This window comes from Lonchura striata, chromosome 17 (assembly GCF_046129695.1).
Source record: "Lonchura striata isolate bLonStr1 chromosome 17, bLonStr1.mat, whole genome shotgun sequence".
NCBI lineage: Eukaryota > Metazoa > Chordata > Aves > Passeriformes > Estrildidae > Lonchura > Lonchura striata.
In genome coordinates, this window is record NC_134619.1 from 4846070 (window position 1) to 4863000 (window position 16931).

A 16931-nucleotide genomic window follows, 5' to 3' on the forward strand; every position below is an offset into this window, starting at 1 on the left:
GGGAGAGGGGAGAGTGCAGGGTTGGCCACAGATTTGCAGGACAGGTCTGGGCTATTAAAATGCAAGTTTTAATTCCCCTAGTTATCATCCTGTGGGATATCCTAACTGGGAGAAGCTTTTGTGGTAGGCAAAAAAAAGTCAGGTCAGCCATGGCAGAGCAGCCCTTAAGGTGCTGCCCTCCCTATTCATCCCTCCAACAAACATCTCCCAAATTCTTCAGCCTGGCAACTTCCATAGACAGGGAAATGTTACCTGCTAAAAAAACCTCCCCAAATACTGAGGAGCAATCCTTGCCAGGGGGACTGCTGCCATGGCATTCCCAAAAATCTAAAGATTAGGATCAAGCCATACTACCTAAACCTTTTCCTCCTGGCACCTTACACCACATTTTAACACATCAGGTCCTTGCCTAAAGCCCTGCTGTGCAAAAATCCTGGCACAAGCACTGGGAATTCTTTGAAGAAGGGACCCTCCCACCTTGCACAGCCAAGCACAGGGCCCTGCACACTCACCTGGGCAGGTGGATCCATACTCCACACTGCAGGGAAATGTCACTCCTGAAAGTGCCACCCTCCCTCACTTACCCCCATGGTCAAGACTCTTCTCTGCAGATGGACAAACAGCTGTAAAGCTAAAAAAATGGTTAAAATTGTCATTGGAGTTCTTTTTAAATTTGCAATTTAGACAATCTCAGAAATGTGGGGAAACTTCTTGGATCATAGGGAAAACTCCAATAAAATCTTAATTACTGTGAAACATGTTATTTATCACACATGCATCTCTCACTATATATTAAAAGGTTTCCTGAAAACGTATCTATTTAATTATAAACCTGTGAAATAAGTACAGGCTGAATTCAGTGTGCCTTATGCTATCCTACCTGTTCTGATCAACTTTTCTGCTGGGAAAATAATGATATCAACAATTCAGGAACATTAGAGCTATGCACTACCCAATCAAGGGTGTTGAAAAAATACAGGGACATCAAGACTTCTGTAACACAGGGCAGAGAGCCCACTACAAGTCACAGACTTAAAGAGAGAAAGAACCCTGACACTGAGCTGAAAGAGTGGGATAGAATAAAGGTGCAATAAACCCTCCCTGACTCACACAGAGAACACCCAGCTGTGGCAAACTAGTTTTGGGGGTGCTTGCAACAAAGGTGCATCAGTCTTGGTACAGAGAGCCAAGGAAAGGGGCAGTAAATTCTCTCCCACGTTCACCTTCAGTCTCTGGTGGAGCTGCACAAGCTTTGGGGCCAGGAAAGAATCCTAATTTCTCTCTATATTAAGTCACTAATAAAAGAGGAGTGCTGTTGTACACGGGTATTGCCCTGTAAATGCCACCCCTCCTCAGCTGTGACTTTGAAATGTCAAATTTCTGAGCAGCTTCAAAAACAGTTACCAGTTTTATCATAAAATAACCAAACTGGCAACAAATGAACAAAAGTCTTCAACTGCTGTGCTGTGAGAACTCCTCACAGTGCCAGTGTCCCAGTCCAAAACTCCATGAATTTGAACTACTGGAGGGAGATGGATGCTATCAGCTTTTCTGACTAATAACAGGAATATTTATCTTTCAGCTGAGAAAAAATTATATGGCATGAAGGGCTGCCTGTGCACTTAAAACTAATGTTATTTAAAACAGAACCAAGGCTCTCCTCTTACAGGAGATCTCTCCCTCGTCCTCCCTTGGCCTCTCTAGAATATTTCCAAGCTACTGAGTAGGGAGAGCAAAGAACAGCACACCAGGTTAATAACTATTTTTTTCAGTTTCTTCCCCACTTACCTGCCACAGCTTTGCAGACACTGCACCCAGTCCGTGCCCGGCCAGTGGTGATTAACAATTACAATTCAGGGGATGTGTTTTGGCCAAAAGTTGAAGGTGTTTCTTTCCACTTAACACCAGGACACAAATGAAAGGCTGTTTGGAGTTTGCAAACAATGAGAGTCTCGGGTCAGTGTCACACACGGTGTCAGGTGAGCACATCCCTTTAGGAGCTGATCCCCTTTTTCACACCCTGATCTCCTGCCAGTGCCTGTGCACAGCAGGGCTTGGGCCAGCAGCCTGTGGGCAGATTTGTCTGTATGCAAGATATAATCAGCAAATTAATGTAGGAGCAGGATTAGGCCCTCAAAATTATTAAGTGGCTCATGAGAGGAGGAATTTAAAAAGTACAACCCAAAAGCTAAATATTCAGTGCAGAAGATCAGAGATGCTTCTCAGATTTTCATGTTGATAATCAGAAGTGTCGCTGATTATTTTCTTTCATAATTGTGTTTTATATCCTACCTTCTTCAGCAAAACACTTTAGCTGTGTTGGAGGGAGCAGGCTGCCCTCAAGGAGAGGTTGTTTTATTAAACCTTCACTAGACAAATACAAAATATTTCAGATGTTGCAGACACCTTTCCCTGCTTAAAAACCAAGCAAACCAAACCCACTGATTTGGGTCCACCGATGTTACTCCAAGACCCCTAAGACAACAATCAAATGCCAAGATTCATGAAATCACATACCTCCAAAATACTGATAAAACAAAACAGTATAAAAACATCCCAAAGTGCATCTTTAGCAAACAGCATCCCCTCAAGCACTCATCTTTTACTGTACCAAGAAAAATAAATCCAAGTGGAGAAAAGATTTAGAGAGAAAAATACATTAGCAAATACAGATAAATTTGTTTTTAATAAAGGAGTTAATTTTCTTTCAATCCTATATAAAACAATAGCAATTAAAAACTTCATTTTTGAAAGTAAAATATTTACATATGAACAAGTAACTGTGCAAAATTTACATGAAAAAAAAAAGGAAAGACAGGATTTCCTAAAAGACAAAATAAAAGGGGTGTAACAGTTGTCAGGTGTTGATAAAAATACTGATCAGCATTCAGTTTACACGCAAGAGAGTTAAATTCTACCATGAGAGTTCACACAAAGAAAGCCAAAGTATTTACAGTCATAAAAGTACTATCAATAGACAATTTAATACAATAACCTCTGAAAATATAAAGAACCAATTAGTATATTTGTAATAAAAAAATAGGTACAAAGAAGGGACTTTGCTCTGGACATCTTTAAAGTAGGCCCACAGCTTGCATACAGTCTTTTAGCAAAATAATTATAGTTTACATAGCCATTTTTATGTTATGTGCCAAAAATTATGTACAGTTACTGACAAAATACACCAACCATTTTTCAACACTTGATTCACACTGAGAAAGTCTTTCGATGATTCCTCTCAACTTTTGATTTCGTTTAATCTAAGCTTTCACTTTAGCTAAAAAACACAGTGCAAGTAAAATATATTTATGCTGAAAAGGTTTCTCTTTTTTTCCTTTTTTTCCTTTTTTAACTTTACAGCTTTACAAACTATAGCAAACAAAATGCATTTTTACAGATGCTGCTAAAACATTCAGAAGTAACCCTCCTTTATGGGATTTCAGGGCCTCTAATAAGCAATAATGTGATTAAAATTGAGGTTATGTTTAAAATTAACTGTATATCCCTCTAGATTTTGAGCATTTGGGGGAAAGATAAATATTCTTAAAAAAAATCAGTTTGCTTTGCTAACTGACTGTTTCAAAAAAAAAAAAGCTAAACAAAATGAGGTCATCTGCTGTAGACATATGCCTATGTAATGGATTTAGTTGAATAAAACTGAACAAAAATGAACAATTAATGTCGAAACTGCTACAGGGCTGACAGGGTAGCTAGTTATTTGCTAAACGATTCCATCAGTCTTTATATATGGCTTGTTTGGCAAGAAGGCCACTCAATCAAGAGATGAGTTAAAATTTAATTGTCCTTTTATAGTATCCACAGGCCTTGTAAGTATCCTCACTGTTACAGAAATGTATTTCTCTTATACTGAAGAGTTTATTTATAAACAGGAATATAAAACTGTTCCATGTAAAGAGGTGGTTGTTTTTTAAACAATATCCCATTCGCTTGTTACAAAAAGGCGTCATTTGCAAATATATTAAAAAATGTCCTCAGGCGTCTCTCCGTCAAAAATACCTTGATCTTTTCCATTTTACTTAAGGAATGCTTTGTATAGCAATAGTGAATGGCTTGTCTCTCGCTCATTTTCTAAACAAAATATGAGGTCCCTGAGGTTCACCCGCGTTATCCTTTGTCGCGTAAACTGTCTGGTTGTTCCAACTCCAGAGCTGCCTGGGACTGCTGCACTCGAACCACATCCCTGGAAAGCACAACAACAGGTCAATCAGTCCATGCCTGAAAGCACTCCAAAACTTTTCAGAGAAAATGTGTGACCTAAAAACTCTGCATAGTCAGGCAGCTGTATGCTACCAGATTAGAGATTTCCTTTTAAATTCTGATTTATTAATAACAGTTGAACAATCACAAGATTTCAGTGTCATTCAATACAGACAAATAAGCCCCAAAGCACTGCCTGTGTTTTTAGGAAGGTGCTAAGGACAGGCAATCCCAATAACCAAATCAAACCAAATAGAAAGCATAGGATTCTTCACAGTTTCAGCATACAGATGCCAAGGAGCTGTGGATGACCTGGGGAGCAGTCCTTTTTCCTGGACTCTGAGCTCTTGAATCATGTCCTAGATCCCCCTGATCTCCACGACAGGGTGCTCTCCTTCTGATGACAACAGCTGTAACCAAGCTCAGGACTAAACTTAGGAGAAGCTTTCCTAGACACAGTCCCATATTCTCTAATGACCCCGGAATGCTTCTCCAACTCTCAGCATCACTCATCCCTCTGGTACACACTGGGAGCTTCCCGAAGCGGCAGGATAAACAGGCGGATATTGTAATACGAATCACTTTTTAAAAGAAGAAGAAAGCAAAAAGCAGAAGGAAGGGCGGGGAGGGAGCGGGCCGGGAGCAGCTGCAGCACCGCGCCGCGGCCGGCAGGTGGCGCGCGCGGAGCGCACCCAGGCTGTGCCCCCGCTTCCAGCCGGGAATCTTTGTCTCCTGACAGGGATTTACTAAATAATGAATTCTTCTGGGAAAGGGCTCCATTTCTGCGGCTCAGCTACGCGTTCAGTTTTCTCTATGTTATCTTGTCTTTTTTTAATGAAATTTTATACTTCATGACACCAAACACACCCCAGCAGTGAATAAAGACTGATCTGCCACTGTGTTTGGAGGATTTTCAAAATTTTTTTCTAAATAAAAACACCCCAGATTTGAAAAAGCCAAAATTTAGAGTGGTGCATCAGCCATGTGAATATGCTGCTGAGGCTCCCACTAACATGTGTGAAAATAATGCATTTAATCAATGAACATTATTGATGATCAAACAAACCTAAACCTGCACTAGAAATTATAACTCTGGGTTAGTAGAACTCTGGTCAGTGCAGGTGAACTTCCTTCACCACAGAGCTTCACCACAGTAAAGTCAGATTTTTGATTGTGTTGATTTTTGATTGTGTTTTCAAACCCTGTGTTGACCCAGCAAACACCAAATCCCTAAAATCCTGTTTCAAAGGCTGGATTTTCAAGAGATATTTTAAGGCACTTGCACAATTTGGCCATCTAATTTTCACCAACTTCAGTGGAAATTAGAAGATGCAGGAAAGTACTGGACACCAATTAAATTTTCTCACATACATATGATTGCTAGAGAACAGAAAGATTGGCTGGAAGGGGTTTTATTCCTGGGTTTTAAATACTCTTTAGTGAAAGCTCAAGCCTGAGCTTTATTATGTAGACCATAATACTTGAAATGCAAAGGTAAAATTTCAGGACTCTTTAAAGACACAGAATTATGTATGGAATAAGTTAAGAAGCTTTTTGATAACTTTCAGTAAAATCACATGGACATAAAACTCTCAAACTGACAGCAACCTGTTTTGTTGAATTTGGAAACAAAACAGTGCAATTACCACTTAGAAGTGATTTTACATGTAATTAAAAGTCAGCATTGTAGACATCAAAAGCTTCCATTTACAAAACTGTGTCTAAGTAACAACAAACCTTATTTTCCACACTTCTTGTAATATGCCTTTACCACAAACTGCATACAAATGGTGACAAGTGGAGCCCAATTTAAAAATGTCAAGTGACACAGCAGCAAAAGCACAGCTGTGAGCATCAGATCAAAGGCAGCTGCTTCTTAATTAAGCAGACAAAAAGATTGGATTTCCAGGGAACCTGTAGTTAATTGGTTAACCAGTGATTAATCTAAGATAACTAAATTAGTCAAGATTTAGATGAAATACAAACAAGTGTTCACAGGAGATGCAAAATGCATCCCATAACCTAAGTGACATTAACAGACCATTAAGGTGGCACAGCTGAGCATGCAGGAGTAAGCAATACCAACATTAACTCTGCATGAGGTACTTCAGCATATTCCTCTGAGACAACTTCATTTGTGTACACATCTATCTTTGCAAAGTGCCCCATTCTGTAATTTTCATAATTTTAAACCACATCTATAAACCTTTAATAGAGTAATTTGTCAGCTTATATAAAAATAAGTCTTATTCTCAGTTACAGACATTTAAGTAAATTTCAAAACTTAAAATTACTTTAAAAGATGCTCAAGAGACTTGATTTTTTTATTAACAAAAATAACATTTACTAGTATTCAGATTTTTCTCTACCATTTTATGTCAAGCACATGTAAATTATTACTTCCAACAGTTCAGTATAAAACAAGGTGAACTCTTTTGAGGCTTTTCTACAGCATAAATGCTTTAGCACTGAAAGTTAAGAATGCTCAAAGAGTAATAAACAGGACTATTAAACTATTACTATTCTGTCACTTGCTATCAGACACAAAACCCCACAGAGGAAAATCCTCAAATTATAGCAAGAGCTTTTGGTCCAACAAATGACAATTTTCAAGAATGTTTTGTTCTTTTTAAAAATTAGAGAAATCCCATATTGAATGTCTCATGCAGAAAGCAATTTTATACCATATCTTGTTTATTAACTTGTTGAGAAATACAGCAGATAATCACGTAGCAGAATGTAAATGAATCAGTCACTGAACATTCCAATACCTAGTCTGCAGAGAATTTTTTAAAAGGCAAATTCAACAGTAGAATATAAAGAGGACGTGCAAGAACATCCTGATCAGATGGAACTGGTCAAACTCATGTGCTGTGAGACACTAAGGCAAAACAACTGCTGAAGAGAAAAATTAGGTAAGCTCCTGTAACGTGAAGTTCCTGCTGTCAAATTTAGCAGTGACTGAATTCTACCACCCCACCTACCTCAGCATTACTCTGCACTTCAAGTTAGATTTGCTGTAACAACAAAAATCTCCTTCCAAAACTATGGAGGTCCAAAAAGCTGAGCTTCTTAGATCAGAGATGGTTTTTCTAATGTCCCTCCAGTTCCATGAATCAGGGAAAGACCACTCAGGTTCTATTCCCTGTGCCACTACAGGTGTTAAAAATTGATCCCAGCCTTGGAGTGAGCAAATCTCAACACGAAACACTTCTGCTGCTCAGGGAGCTTCCACAAACTGGGGGAAAAGTTCTCAACAGAAAGGTTTGCACAGAGGCTGAGGCAGCAAAACCGAAGGTGGCAATTATACTGTACCTCTGTCCCTGATCCAGATCCTGGTGAATCTACTTTCCTTTTCTTCCTGGGACCGATGGCAGCTAACGCAGTCAGGTTGGCATCCCTCTGTCTCATTTGTGCTAGCTCTTGCTGCTGCATCTGTGTGTGCCACAACAAGGATGGGTCATTCTCTCTCTTTCAACTTCCAAAATAAAACTTCCAAAATAATAGTTTATGTTAAGCTCAGCACTCACCTCCTTGGCCTTCTGTTTCAACCTAAGCTGTTCTGGATCTTCTTGTCGAGATCGAGACTGTGTTGATAAAGGATGAGCAGGAGGTGGTTGGCGAAAAGAAAGAAAAATTAACTCAGTTACAAAAGCAGTTAAAGATTACATATGAAAGCTTTTCTTAAATTTCAGCAGGAAGTGGGGAATATCTATAGAGGGCAACAGTAGTAAACAACTTTTAGAAATTAAAAGTTTTCCTTTTCTTAATGTTTCTATTTTTGAAAAAGGCATCCCATTTTTGTGCTTTGTTAAAGATAGCAAAGGAGTAGCCAGGCAATTATGTCTTAAATGCAACCATTACAAGACACAAATTACACAGATCTGTGAACTCAATTGCACACTTTGCATATGAACAAAGGAATCAGATTTGTACTTTTTGGAACAATTCCTCCCCTTGCTGGGTAACCAAGCACTTATTCACAGCAGATCTTTCTGCTACACCTACACACACAGGTCAGGCTGCAGGCTGAAAGTGCACCTGAGTGACCCAAGACCATTTACATCAGCAACTGCCCATTTCACTGGGCACCTGCACTCCTTGTGTGTGTCATACTTTTAGAATAATGAAATAATTTACATTAGGAAAGACCTTTAAGAACATCAAGTCCACTGTTTCCCTTGCACTGCCAAGCCCACCACTAAACCATGCCCCCAAGTGCCACGTCTACACAGTATTTCCAAGGATGGTGACTCAACCATTGCCCTGGGCAGCTTGTTCCAGGGCTTGACAACCCTCTCAGTGATGAAATTGGTCTCAATATTCAATCTAAACCTCCTCTGACGCAACTTGAGGCCATTTCCTCTCGTCCTATCAAATCCTGAGTGTTGTTAATCCCTTACATTCTTTAGGTCAACAACAAAATCAATTTGGATTTTGACATGTCAACTCATGCTGGTTCACAAAACTAACAGAAAACATAGGTTATTTTGTGAATTATTTCTAGGGTACTCTTACCTAATCATATTCATCCTATATTCACTGAGTAAAGCCACAGTTTAATGTTCACATTCATGTTTACATCACTGCTTCCTATTGATTGTATTTCTCCAATTTGTAAAAAATCTTTCTGAATTCTATTTCTAGTCTCCAAAATACCTGTAACCTCTCTATTACATTTAGGAGTACCACCAAGTTATAAAATTCATCTTTCTTTGCCAACGCAAAATGCAAAAACTGTATTTCAAGACTCCTTTTAATTTGGGAACACGCAATGAGAGTGGCAAAGAAGCTGTTTCCCATGCTTTACAATGAAAAGCAAAACTGAGCTCTAGTTAAGAACACATTCATCAAGTTCCATCTTGGAAGATTAGTCTTCCCCTTCATTGCAAGTGTTTTAGAATGAGAAGAAACTCTGCAGTTTTGATGTCAAAACTGACACTTTGCAAACACGTGTGAAAGCCAAGCACTTGCCTTTGCTGCACGCATTAAGATTTCCCTTTCTTGTTCATCTTTACGCTGCTTTTCTATTTGATCAAGTTGTTCAAAGAACTTGAGCTGTGCCCGAACGTCACTTGCTTGTTCGTATCTTTCATCATCCTGAAAATACAGCAAATACATTTCTCATTACTCCCTTAAAAACAAAGCTGTTAACTTGTACTGTACTGGGGAAGAACATACACATTCAAAGCTACAATGTTCACTTTGTCCTTTTCAGACAAATAGCAGGAGTATATTTACACCAGTCAAACCAGCTAGAACTCTTAAAAGCATTTTGTTCTATTCCATGAATCATCAGATTTTGACTTCTAAACTAATATCATCACAGCTTTAACCTCTCCAACATATTTCACAGAACTGTGTGTTTTTTTAAACACTGCTCAGGCATTTGCATCTATTAGGAACACACATCTGTCAGATAGCAGTCTCCTGGGAATTCAAAGCAGTCCTTTTATCTGTCTGACTCTACAATCACTCACACACTACACATTTGACATAATAAATAAAGGGGAGGGCACAGCTTCTCTGCATTTGTTTCAAAATCATTTTGTATATGCAAGCTGAAAAGTTCCAGTCACCCATGTGTATTAATATCTTAATGGAAGGTGAATGAGTCAAAGAGAATAAACAACGTGATTTCACAGAAAAAAGAACACCTGAACTCCTGCATTACAGTCAACACCACAGCCTGCTGAATTTGTGCAGTTTTGTCATTTGATTTGAGCAATTAAATACAGTTACCTTGTAGGAAATATTCCTTTGTTGAGCAGTCTCTGATAGTTTTTCTACGAGGTTTTGTAGTCTTTGTTGTGTAGCGTGTGATACGTAGCTAACTACATCAGGATGGATTTCTGTTATTCCATGTTTTTTACCTACAATCAGAACACAAGTGGGTTGCAAAAAATCATTTTACAATACAACTAAATATGAGTAAAATCTCAGTCATAGAAATTTTAATCCCTTTTTCTAAATATGATTCTCAGACAAGGATTAAACAGGAAATTACACACATATTAAAATTCATATTAGTTTAACAAAATTGACAATCTATTAATAAATTCTTTGTACTACAGTGTAACAAAGAATTCAAGATTGCTTTTTGTTCCAACATAAATTCTAAATTACTAAGTAAAGCTGATAAAAGTTCTTCTGGACTTATTTCATTGTTTGTGTCATGCTTGATACACCTCATTAGTTTATACAGTCAGATTTTCAGCCAGATTGAGTAGTTTTGATGTTGAATTGCCATCACTTTAGAAGGCAAATCTCCATGGCACTATTCATGACAAATGATTTCCCACAAGCATCTGAATATACCAGAAAACACAAGAAGGTAACGACTCCAACAACTTTTAATTATTCAAACCGATTTCGTTGGAAATGCCTTCAATTAAACCTAAGAGTAGTGAAATTTGTTTTTACTAATGTTCAAGATAAAAGAACATACCTATTTCTAATATCCTTCTTTGTAAAGGTGCTGGGAAAAGGAAGGTTTCATCTTTACAGGACCTTGTTAACGTGCCCACGAGCTCAGAGTTTGTCGCCAATATCCGAGCACTTTCTTCTGACAGGTTGACTCCAGCCATTGATGCAACATCATTAATGTCATCATCATCCCTTTAAAGGAAGGAAAATTTATTATAATCATAACATTTACTGCTTATCTGCACACACTGCTATGATGCCACAGCTGCACATAATGAATTCCACCATAAACCTGAATAATTAATTTTACATTTTATTTGCTTTTGTGATATAATAAAATACAACTCATTTGTTTGTAAATGAGAAATTACTGCTTTGACTTCAAAGAGCACTAATTTTGTACTTCCTGTTTTTTCCAAGATCCTTTCCTATGTAATGTTTCAACACCTTGAGAAACAAGAGACCAGACAAATCCCTACTACAAAACAATAATAATCTGCCCTCACCACCAAGACAGGCTGTACCTCACTGAGTAACTCATGCAGAGCTGGGAGAAGAGAAGGAATGAATTCCACTTGCTTGTCTGGGCAGGAATTGTTTATGAGGTTTAGTGCCAGCTAAATGCTAAAACCAGTCTGGCACGAGTATGTCCAGTGCTGTTTGTTGAAATCTTTAAGGAAGAAGTAAATCTACATCCAGAAAATCCACCTCAAGGTTATTGTGAGTTTCCCCAGATGGATTCAGCACCAGAAAGGTCTGAGTTCAGCTGCCCAAGCATAAGCATACAGTTCCTCACCTAAAAGAGCCTCCCCCAGGTTCTTTCAGTTTATTCTTCTGAGCAGCAGCTACTTGTGTCGAAACAGTGGCAATAGCTTTGTTTCCAGGTAATACTGCTGGTTTTACCACAGGTACTGCAAGAAGACAGACAGGATTTTACTCCACCAGTAGAGTTCACACGTGCAAGCCAGTCACAGGTAGTTATGGCAATAGGTCTGGTACAAAGAGTTGACCTCAACAGCTTCTGTCAGCATTTCACCCAGGTAAAAACAGGGCCCTTCCCACATAATTCCATTTCTCTGTCAATGCTGCCCTGATAGATCTGTACCCCCAGCCACTATGGCACTATACATTGGAAGATTTTAGCAGTAGTACAAACAGGGCACTTATGAACTGACATTCATAAAACCACAGAATGGTTTGGGCAGGAAAGGACCTTGAAGATCATCTCATTCCAACCCCTCTGATACCTTTCACTAGACCAGGTTGCTTCAAGCCCCATCCAGCCTGCCCTTGAACACTTCAGGAATGGGGTATCAACAACTTCTCTGGGCAAGCAATCCCTAAACCACATTTCAGGTAGTGCTATCAAATATGGCATATGACAAGTATCTTGACCTCTTACCTGTCTGAAGTTGATTCAGTTGGATTTGAGGAGTGGTGAGCATAATACGACTGTGTGGTTGCCGCAGTGCCACCATGGGGGTCTGTGTCAACGTTACTTGTGGAGGCCTTATCAATGCCCCTGCTTTTTGAGACTGTTGGATAACCTGCAAATAATAAGGAAAAAAAAACTGTAAATAATCTGAGAATCAGGTGACAAGAACAAACCCTAAGAGCACTTTAACCAAGATGCAATTTAAGTTACACTTTTTTTCCTCAGATCTTTGATTGAGCTAAACCACTAACTTAAGAAGTACTATCAAAATGAAACCCTGTGCAATAACAAACGCTGCACTTCAGCTCACATACCAGTGGCGTGGGCTGCCCTTGTTTACTGACACCAACTTGTGTGGGCTGGGTGAGGCTGATGACAGGTTGCTGGAGGGTACTGGTGACAGTGGCAGTGGCCTTGCCCGCCGTGCGCTGCACCGAGGAGCTCAGCAGCACGGCCGCCGCCGACGGGATCGTGGCTATCGTCGCCTGCGTCGTCGGCTGCTGCTGCTGGCTCTGCTGAATGAAAGCTGCAGAGTCTGGTGTTAACTGTCTCAAGGCAGGTAAACTCCTCTGAAAAGGGGAAAGGAAAGAGTTTGGCTGAGTTGTTTAATCCTGGCTCACACAATATTAACTGTCAAGAAGTGACGCGTTTCATTTCAGTCCATTGGATTGGTCTGTGTGCACCTGAGGAAAGGTGAGCACACAAATACCAACCTGCTCCTATTTAATTAGCAGGACAGACGGACAATACCATTTAGATATCATGGGTATCTAGGCTATGCAGCCTGCCTGGAACCCCTGGTATGTATTTAACAACCCAAGGCCGTGTACCTTCCTTGACTGTCATCCTACAGCTTAAAAGTCACACTAGAACAGCAGGGAAGATTTCAGAATAGCTCAACAGAGACCACAGTGTTTTGGTGGCTTCTTGAATTAGTCGTTTTCTTATAGCAACAGCTCAAGGTTGGACAAGCATTTAAGAACCCAGAAATGTCAACACACACCTACAACTATATCCCATAATCATACATTAATCAAGCGGTTACATTCTTACAATTCAGGGCTGTTGTATTTTCACTGATGGTAAATGTTTTGCAATAAATACTATTTTGGGATTTGCTGAACTACTATAAATTTATGTCAAAAGTGATTTATCACTGGGAGTTTTATCACTGGGAGATGACAAATTTCCTGCTTATCCAAACCAGTTTACAGTACAGGCAAAACTTCCCCAGAAGGTACAGTTTTCTATATCACTGAATCCCTTTGCTTTCTAAGAAAAAAAAGAGAGCAATAAATCAATGAATAGGTTTGTGGTTTCAGTCACAGGAAGAAAACTTTTCCGATTTCTCAAAAGAGCTACAATGTGTCACCATGGTAGAAGTTACATTACTGACTATGGCAATGAATCACAGTAACAAACTCTAGGAACTAAGACACAAAAACCATTTTTTAAGGGAGCAAAAGCCTAACCAGGCACCATTTAAAATTTGCTTTAACATGATTTTGGAAGTCCACCTATAAAGGCAAAGGATGTGCTTGTGTTCATTGCTGCTGATATATAACCACAGAGATAAAGGAAGAGTAGTGAAGATGAGTTACCTTCAGGAAAGGCACAAGGTAAGGTTGAGGTGAAGAATTAAGTTCTCTGTAGAGCCTACTGGTGAAATCTTCTGGTTCAATTTTTCCATCCTTCAAAACAGAAAATCCAAATGAACAAACTTGTAGAAATTAATTTTTACAGATATCCAACACAAAAAAAAAATTAAGACTTGGGAACATACTGAAAATAAGTGGTTTTATCATACCTCATTATTTTTAGTTACCAATAGCTTTATGGTAGTAACCAACTTTACTATAAATTTCAAGTAATAAGAACTAAAGACCTCTGGTTACTGCATGCTAGAATACACAGCTTCACTATGACTTAAAAGTTGCTAACAAGTAGGCTAAACAATTCCAGCACTCATTCTATAAATATTAAATATGTCAAACTTTCATATTAATATATCAGGTAACATTTATTACCTTTTTTTTTTTTTTGTAAAAACCTGTGATTTCCTACAGTCAACTACTGCACCAGCTGAAGTGTTTTCCCTCAAGTACGTAATACATCTTTTTATTAATTGATTTATCAAAATGTAGAATTTAAACAGCCACTACTTGCATTACTCACACTCCAACTGAATTAATGTTCTCATGCATGAATATTAGCAGTAATAAACTTAATGGAAAATTTATCCATCTATTTTAATTCAGAAGAGGCAAAGTTAATTTGATTTAGCTCAGATTTTATAAACTCTGTCCACTGATGGAAAAAAAAAAAAAAAAACACAAAAAAAAACCAATTCTGAGTCTGAATTTGCCCCGATACTGTATTTTACAACTTCTGATGAACTTTTCTTACCAGCAGATTCTGTACTAATTCCTTCACGTTAGCCGCAGTCTCGGTGGACTGTTTTCCAGATGATGCCAGTTTTATTAATGTGGACAGAAAGTTTTTGCATTTCTTCACATTTTCCATTGTTTCCTTAGAAGGAATAGTAAAAGGAAAACAATCAGAGAAACAAAGACAAACTCCTCTTAATATTGATCTGACCATACACTCCATGAAATAAAGTTCATTAGTTCATCAGTACAGAATAATAGTTATAGATACATATCCCTTACCTTAAAGCATAAACAGACTGAAATTCTTTTTTTCATATACTCTACATATTGTACATTTTTGTTACCAAAATTTAAGTAATTGTGATTCTTCATGAAATTAGGAAACACCAAGTATTTTAAGAATAGCACACTGTATATGGGAAAATACATGTTTTAGCAGTTCAAAAAATAGTAAAGCTGTTGTTTCACAGTGCATAGTACATGGATTCTCCCTGTTTTGCCATCCTGAAAAGGCAGTTTGAATCAATCACTGCCAGCTGCTTATCCCTATTCTTATATTGCTTCTCTTCCACAGTGCTGAACAATTCATTGTTCTATAAAATATATATAATATGTTATTTAAATTACTGTTTTAATACTGTTACAGCAATAAAAACACTTTGACACCTATCAAAATTCAAGTGACCTCTACCCACACCTTGTAAATTATATGGTTCTATTAAAGTTTACCTTTTCAAGGTCAACAGCTCACAGAATTCCTGCATCTTTACTAACCTCCACTCCCACCTGTGTTTACATGCATGTGCATATATGCACATCATGCATGTGTGAGTGGACACAAACAGATGTTACATTTCTCAGAATCTTACTGTGGCAGCAGTGGAGGTGGCCGTTGTCCCTTGCACCGTTCTCTGAGGAGTTCCAGTTTGTACAGCTGTTGCTGTCCCCAATGTGGTTGTTTGTGCAGTACCACCCAGAACAATCTGAGGCTGCAGAGAATAAAAACACAATATTATTTTCCATGGAACGTACTAAGAAGCTGTTTTCCTGAGCCATCAAACAGAAGATGAGCCACAGGGCAGTAGAACACTTTTCACAGCTGCTATAAATAAGTTGCTCATGGTCTGGTGCAGTGGAAGGAAACGGCCACCAGATGGCACTAAAAACATTGGAAACGGGAATGCCAAAAGTTGATGAAAAATTGCGCGATTTTTGGTCACTGAATAAAATACCAGAAACATAATCTCAGCCAGCGGAGTTTCAAAACTCAACTAAAACAAGTGCTGAATTCCTGTGAATTCAATGTATATTTTTGCCTGCTTCATTAAATGCCACTTCCAAAGGGAGGAATTTCTAAAAAGGCACAACTGACACAAAAGGTTTGGTCTTATTGAGGTCTTCGTGATGAACAACAGGCCAAAACATTTTTCTAGTTTTGTAGACAAATTGCTAATCTGAAGTAGAAATATCAGCTCCAAAGAATCATAATTACAAGCAAGATCCTTTCACATACACAGCTCATTCATGGGATGGGCTTCCAACACTCCAATTATTAACAACAACCCAGTCTGACAGACAAGTTCCTGCCAAGCTACAACTGACACCCAGAATGTTCACAAATAATTTGTAAACTTGTTCTTTATATAAAGATGCACAAAAAAAGAGGTTCCCCTGCTGCCAAAGCTAACTTTCTTAGTATTTTAGGAGAAACTAAGGGAGACAAAGATTTAATTTGTCTTTTTTTTTAAATCAGGATAAATGAAGTTCATGGTGTGCTCATTACAGCACAAAATATGCAGATGGAATGATGGTGGGTTTTTTTTTCCTGTATAACAGCAGTGCAAATTAAGGAGACTCAGTTAGGTAAATTAACTCTTAGATCTAGAAAGATCACTGGCATAGGGAAAGGCTCTCTGAGGGGAAAAAGGTTAACTGGATGCATAGCAAAACCTGCATGTTTTAAATTAAAACTCTCTAATCCTGTCTACTCAAAGGATGAAGAAAGCACAATGAGGCAGATTAGGCGACAGCAATCATATTGTATCACCGCTGCCTGGAAGCAATATGGAGAATTTCACACTCTTACACTGCTTTTTAAACTCTTTACATCTCAAAAAAAATGTCCAAGCAAGCCCAAAATGAATAGAGGCCAGCCCAGACTGACATCAGTCTCTCTGTGAGTTATCAGTCTCCAGAAGGACACAGACCAAAGCAGACTCATGTCAAAGGGAGAAGGTTTCAGGATGAGAAGGCTGCCAGTGCAGGCATCTTAGCAATTGTAAATTTTGCTGCAGAATTCAGAGGACTGCAGATCCATCACAGGAATAACACTACAGCCCCAAATCCAAGGGGAATTCTTGTCACTTCCCTTAAGCAGGAAGGATAAAGTATTTTATTTTAGGCAGCTCTGTGACTGTACAAACTAAAACACAATACCTTTAAATGGAGATATGTACAGGTGT

General features: G+C 38.6%; 1 protein-coding gene across 1 annotated transcript in view; it reads right to left on the minus strand.

Annotated features, from left to right (window-relative positions):
• Positions 1 to 2667: 2667 nt before the first annotated feature.
• Positions 2668 to 16931, minus strand: part of TAF4 (TATA-box binding protein associated factor 4) — a 36270-nt gene continuing 22006 nt past the window's right edge. Inside the window, exons 5-16 of the mRNA XM_021553540.2 lie at positions 15339 to 15458; positions 14486 to 14608; positions 13681 to 13770; positions 12394 to 12648; positions 12047 to 12191; positions 11441 to 11555; positions 10667 to 10836; positions 9961 to 10091; positions 9193 to 9318; positions 7749 to 7805; positions 7534 to 7653; positions 2668 to 4201 (exon numbers count right to left, since the gene is read on the minus strand). Of these exons, the coding sequence (XP_021409215.1) occupies positions 4034 to 4201; positions 7534 to 7653; positions 7749 to 7805; positions 9193 to 9318; positions 9961 to 10091; positions 10667 to 10836; positions 11441 to 11555; positions 12047 to 12191; positions 12394 to 12648; positions 13681 to 13770; positions 14486 to 14608; positions 15339 to 15458 (1620 nt within the window). The 3' untranslated portion in view covers positions 2668 to 4033. The remainder of the gene's footprint in view (positions 4202 to 7533; positions 7654 to 7748; positions 7806 to 9192; positions 9319 to 9960; positions 10092 to 10666; positions 10837 to 11440; positions 11556 to 12046; positions 12192 to 12393; positions 12649 to 13680; positions 13771 to 14485; positions 14609 to 15338; positions 15459 to 16931) is intronic.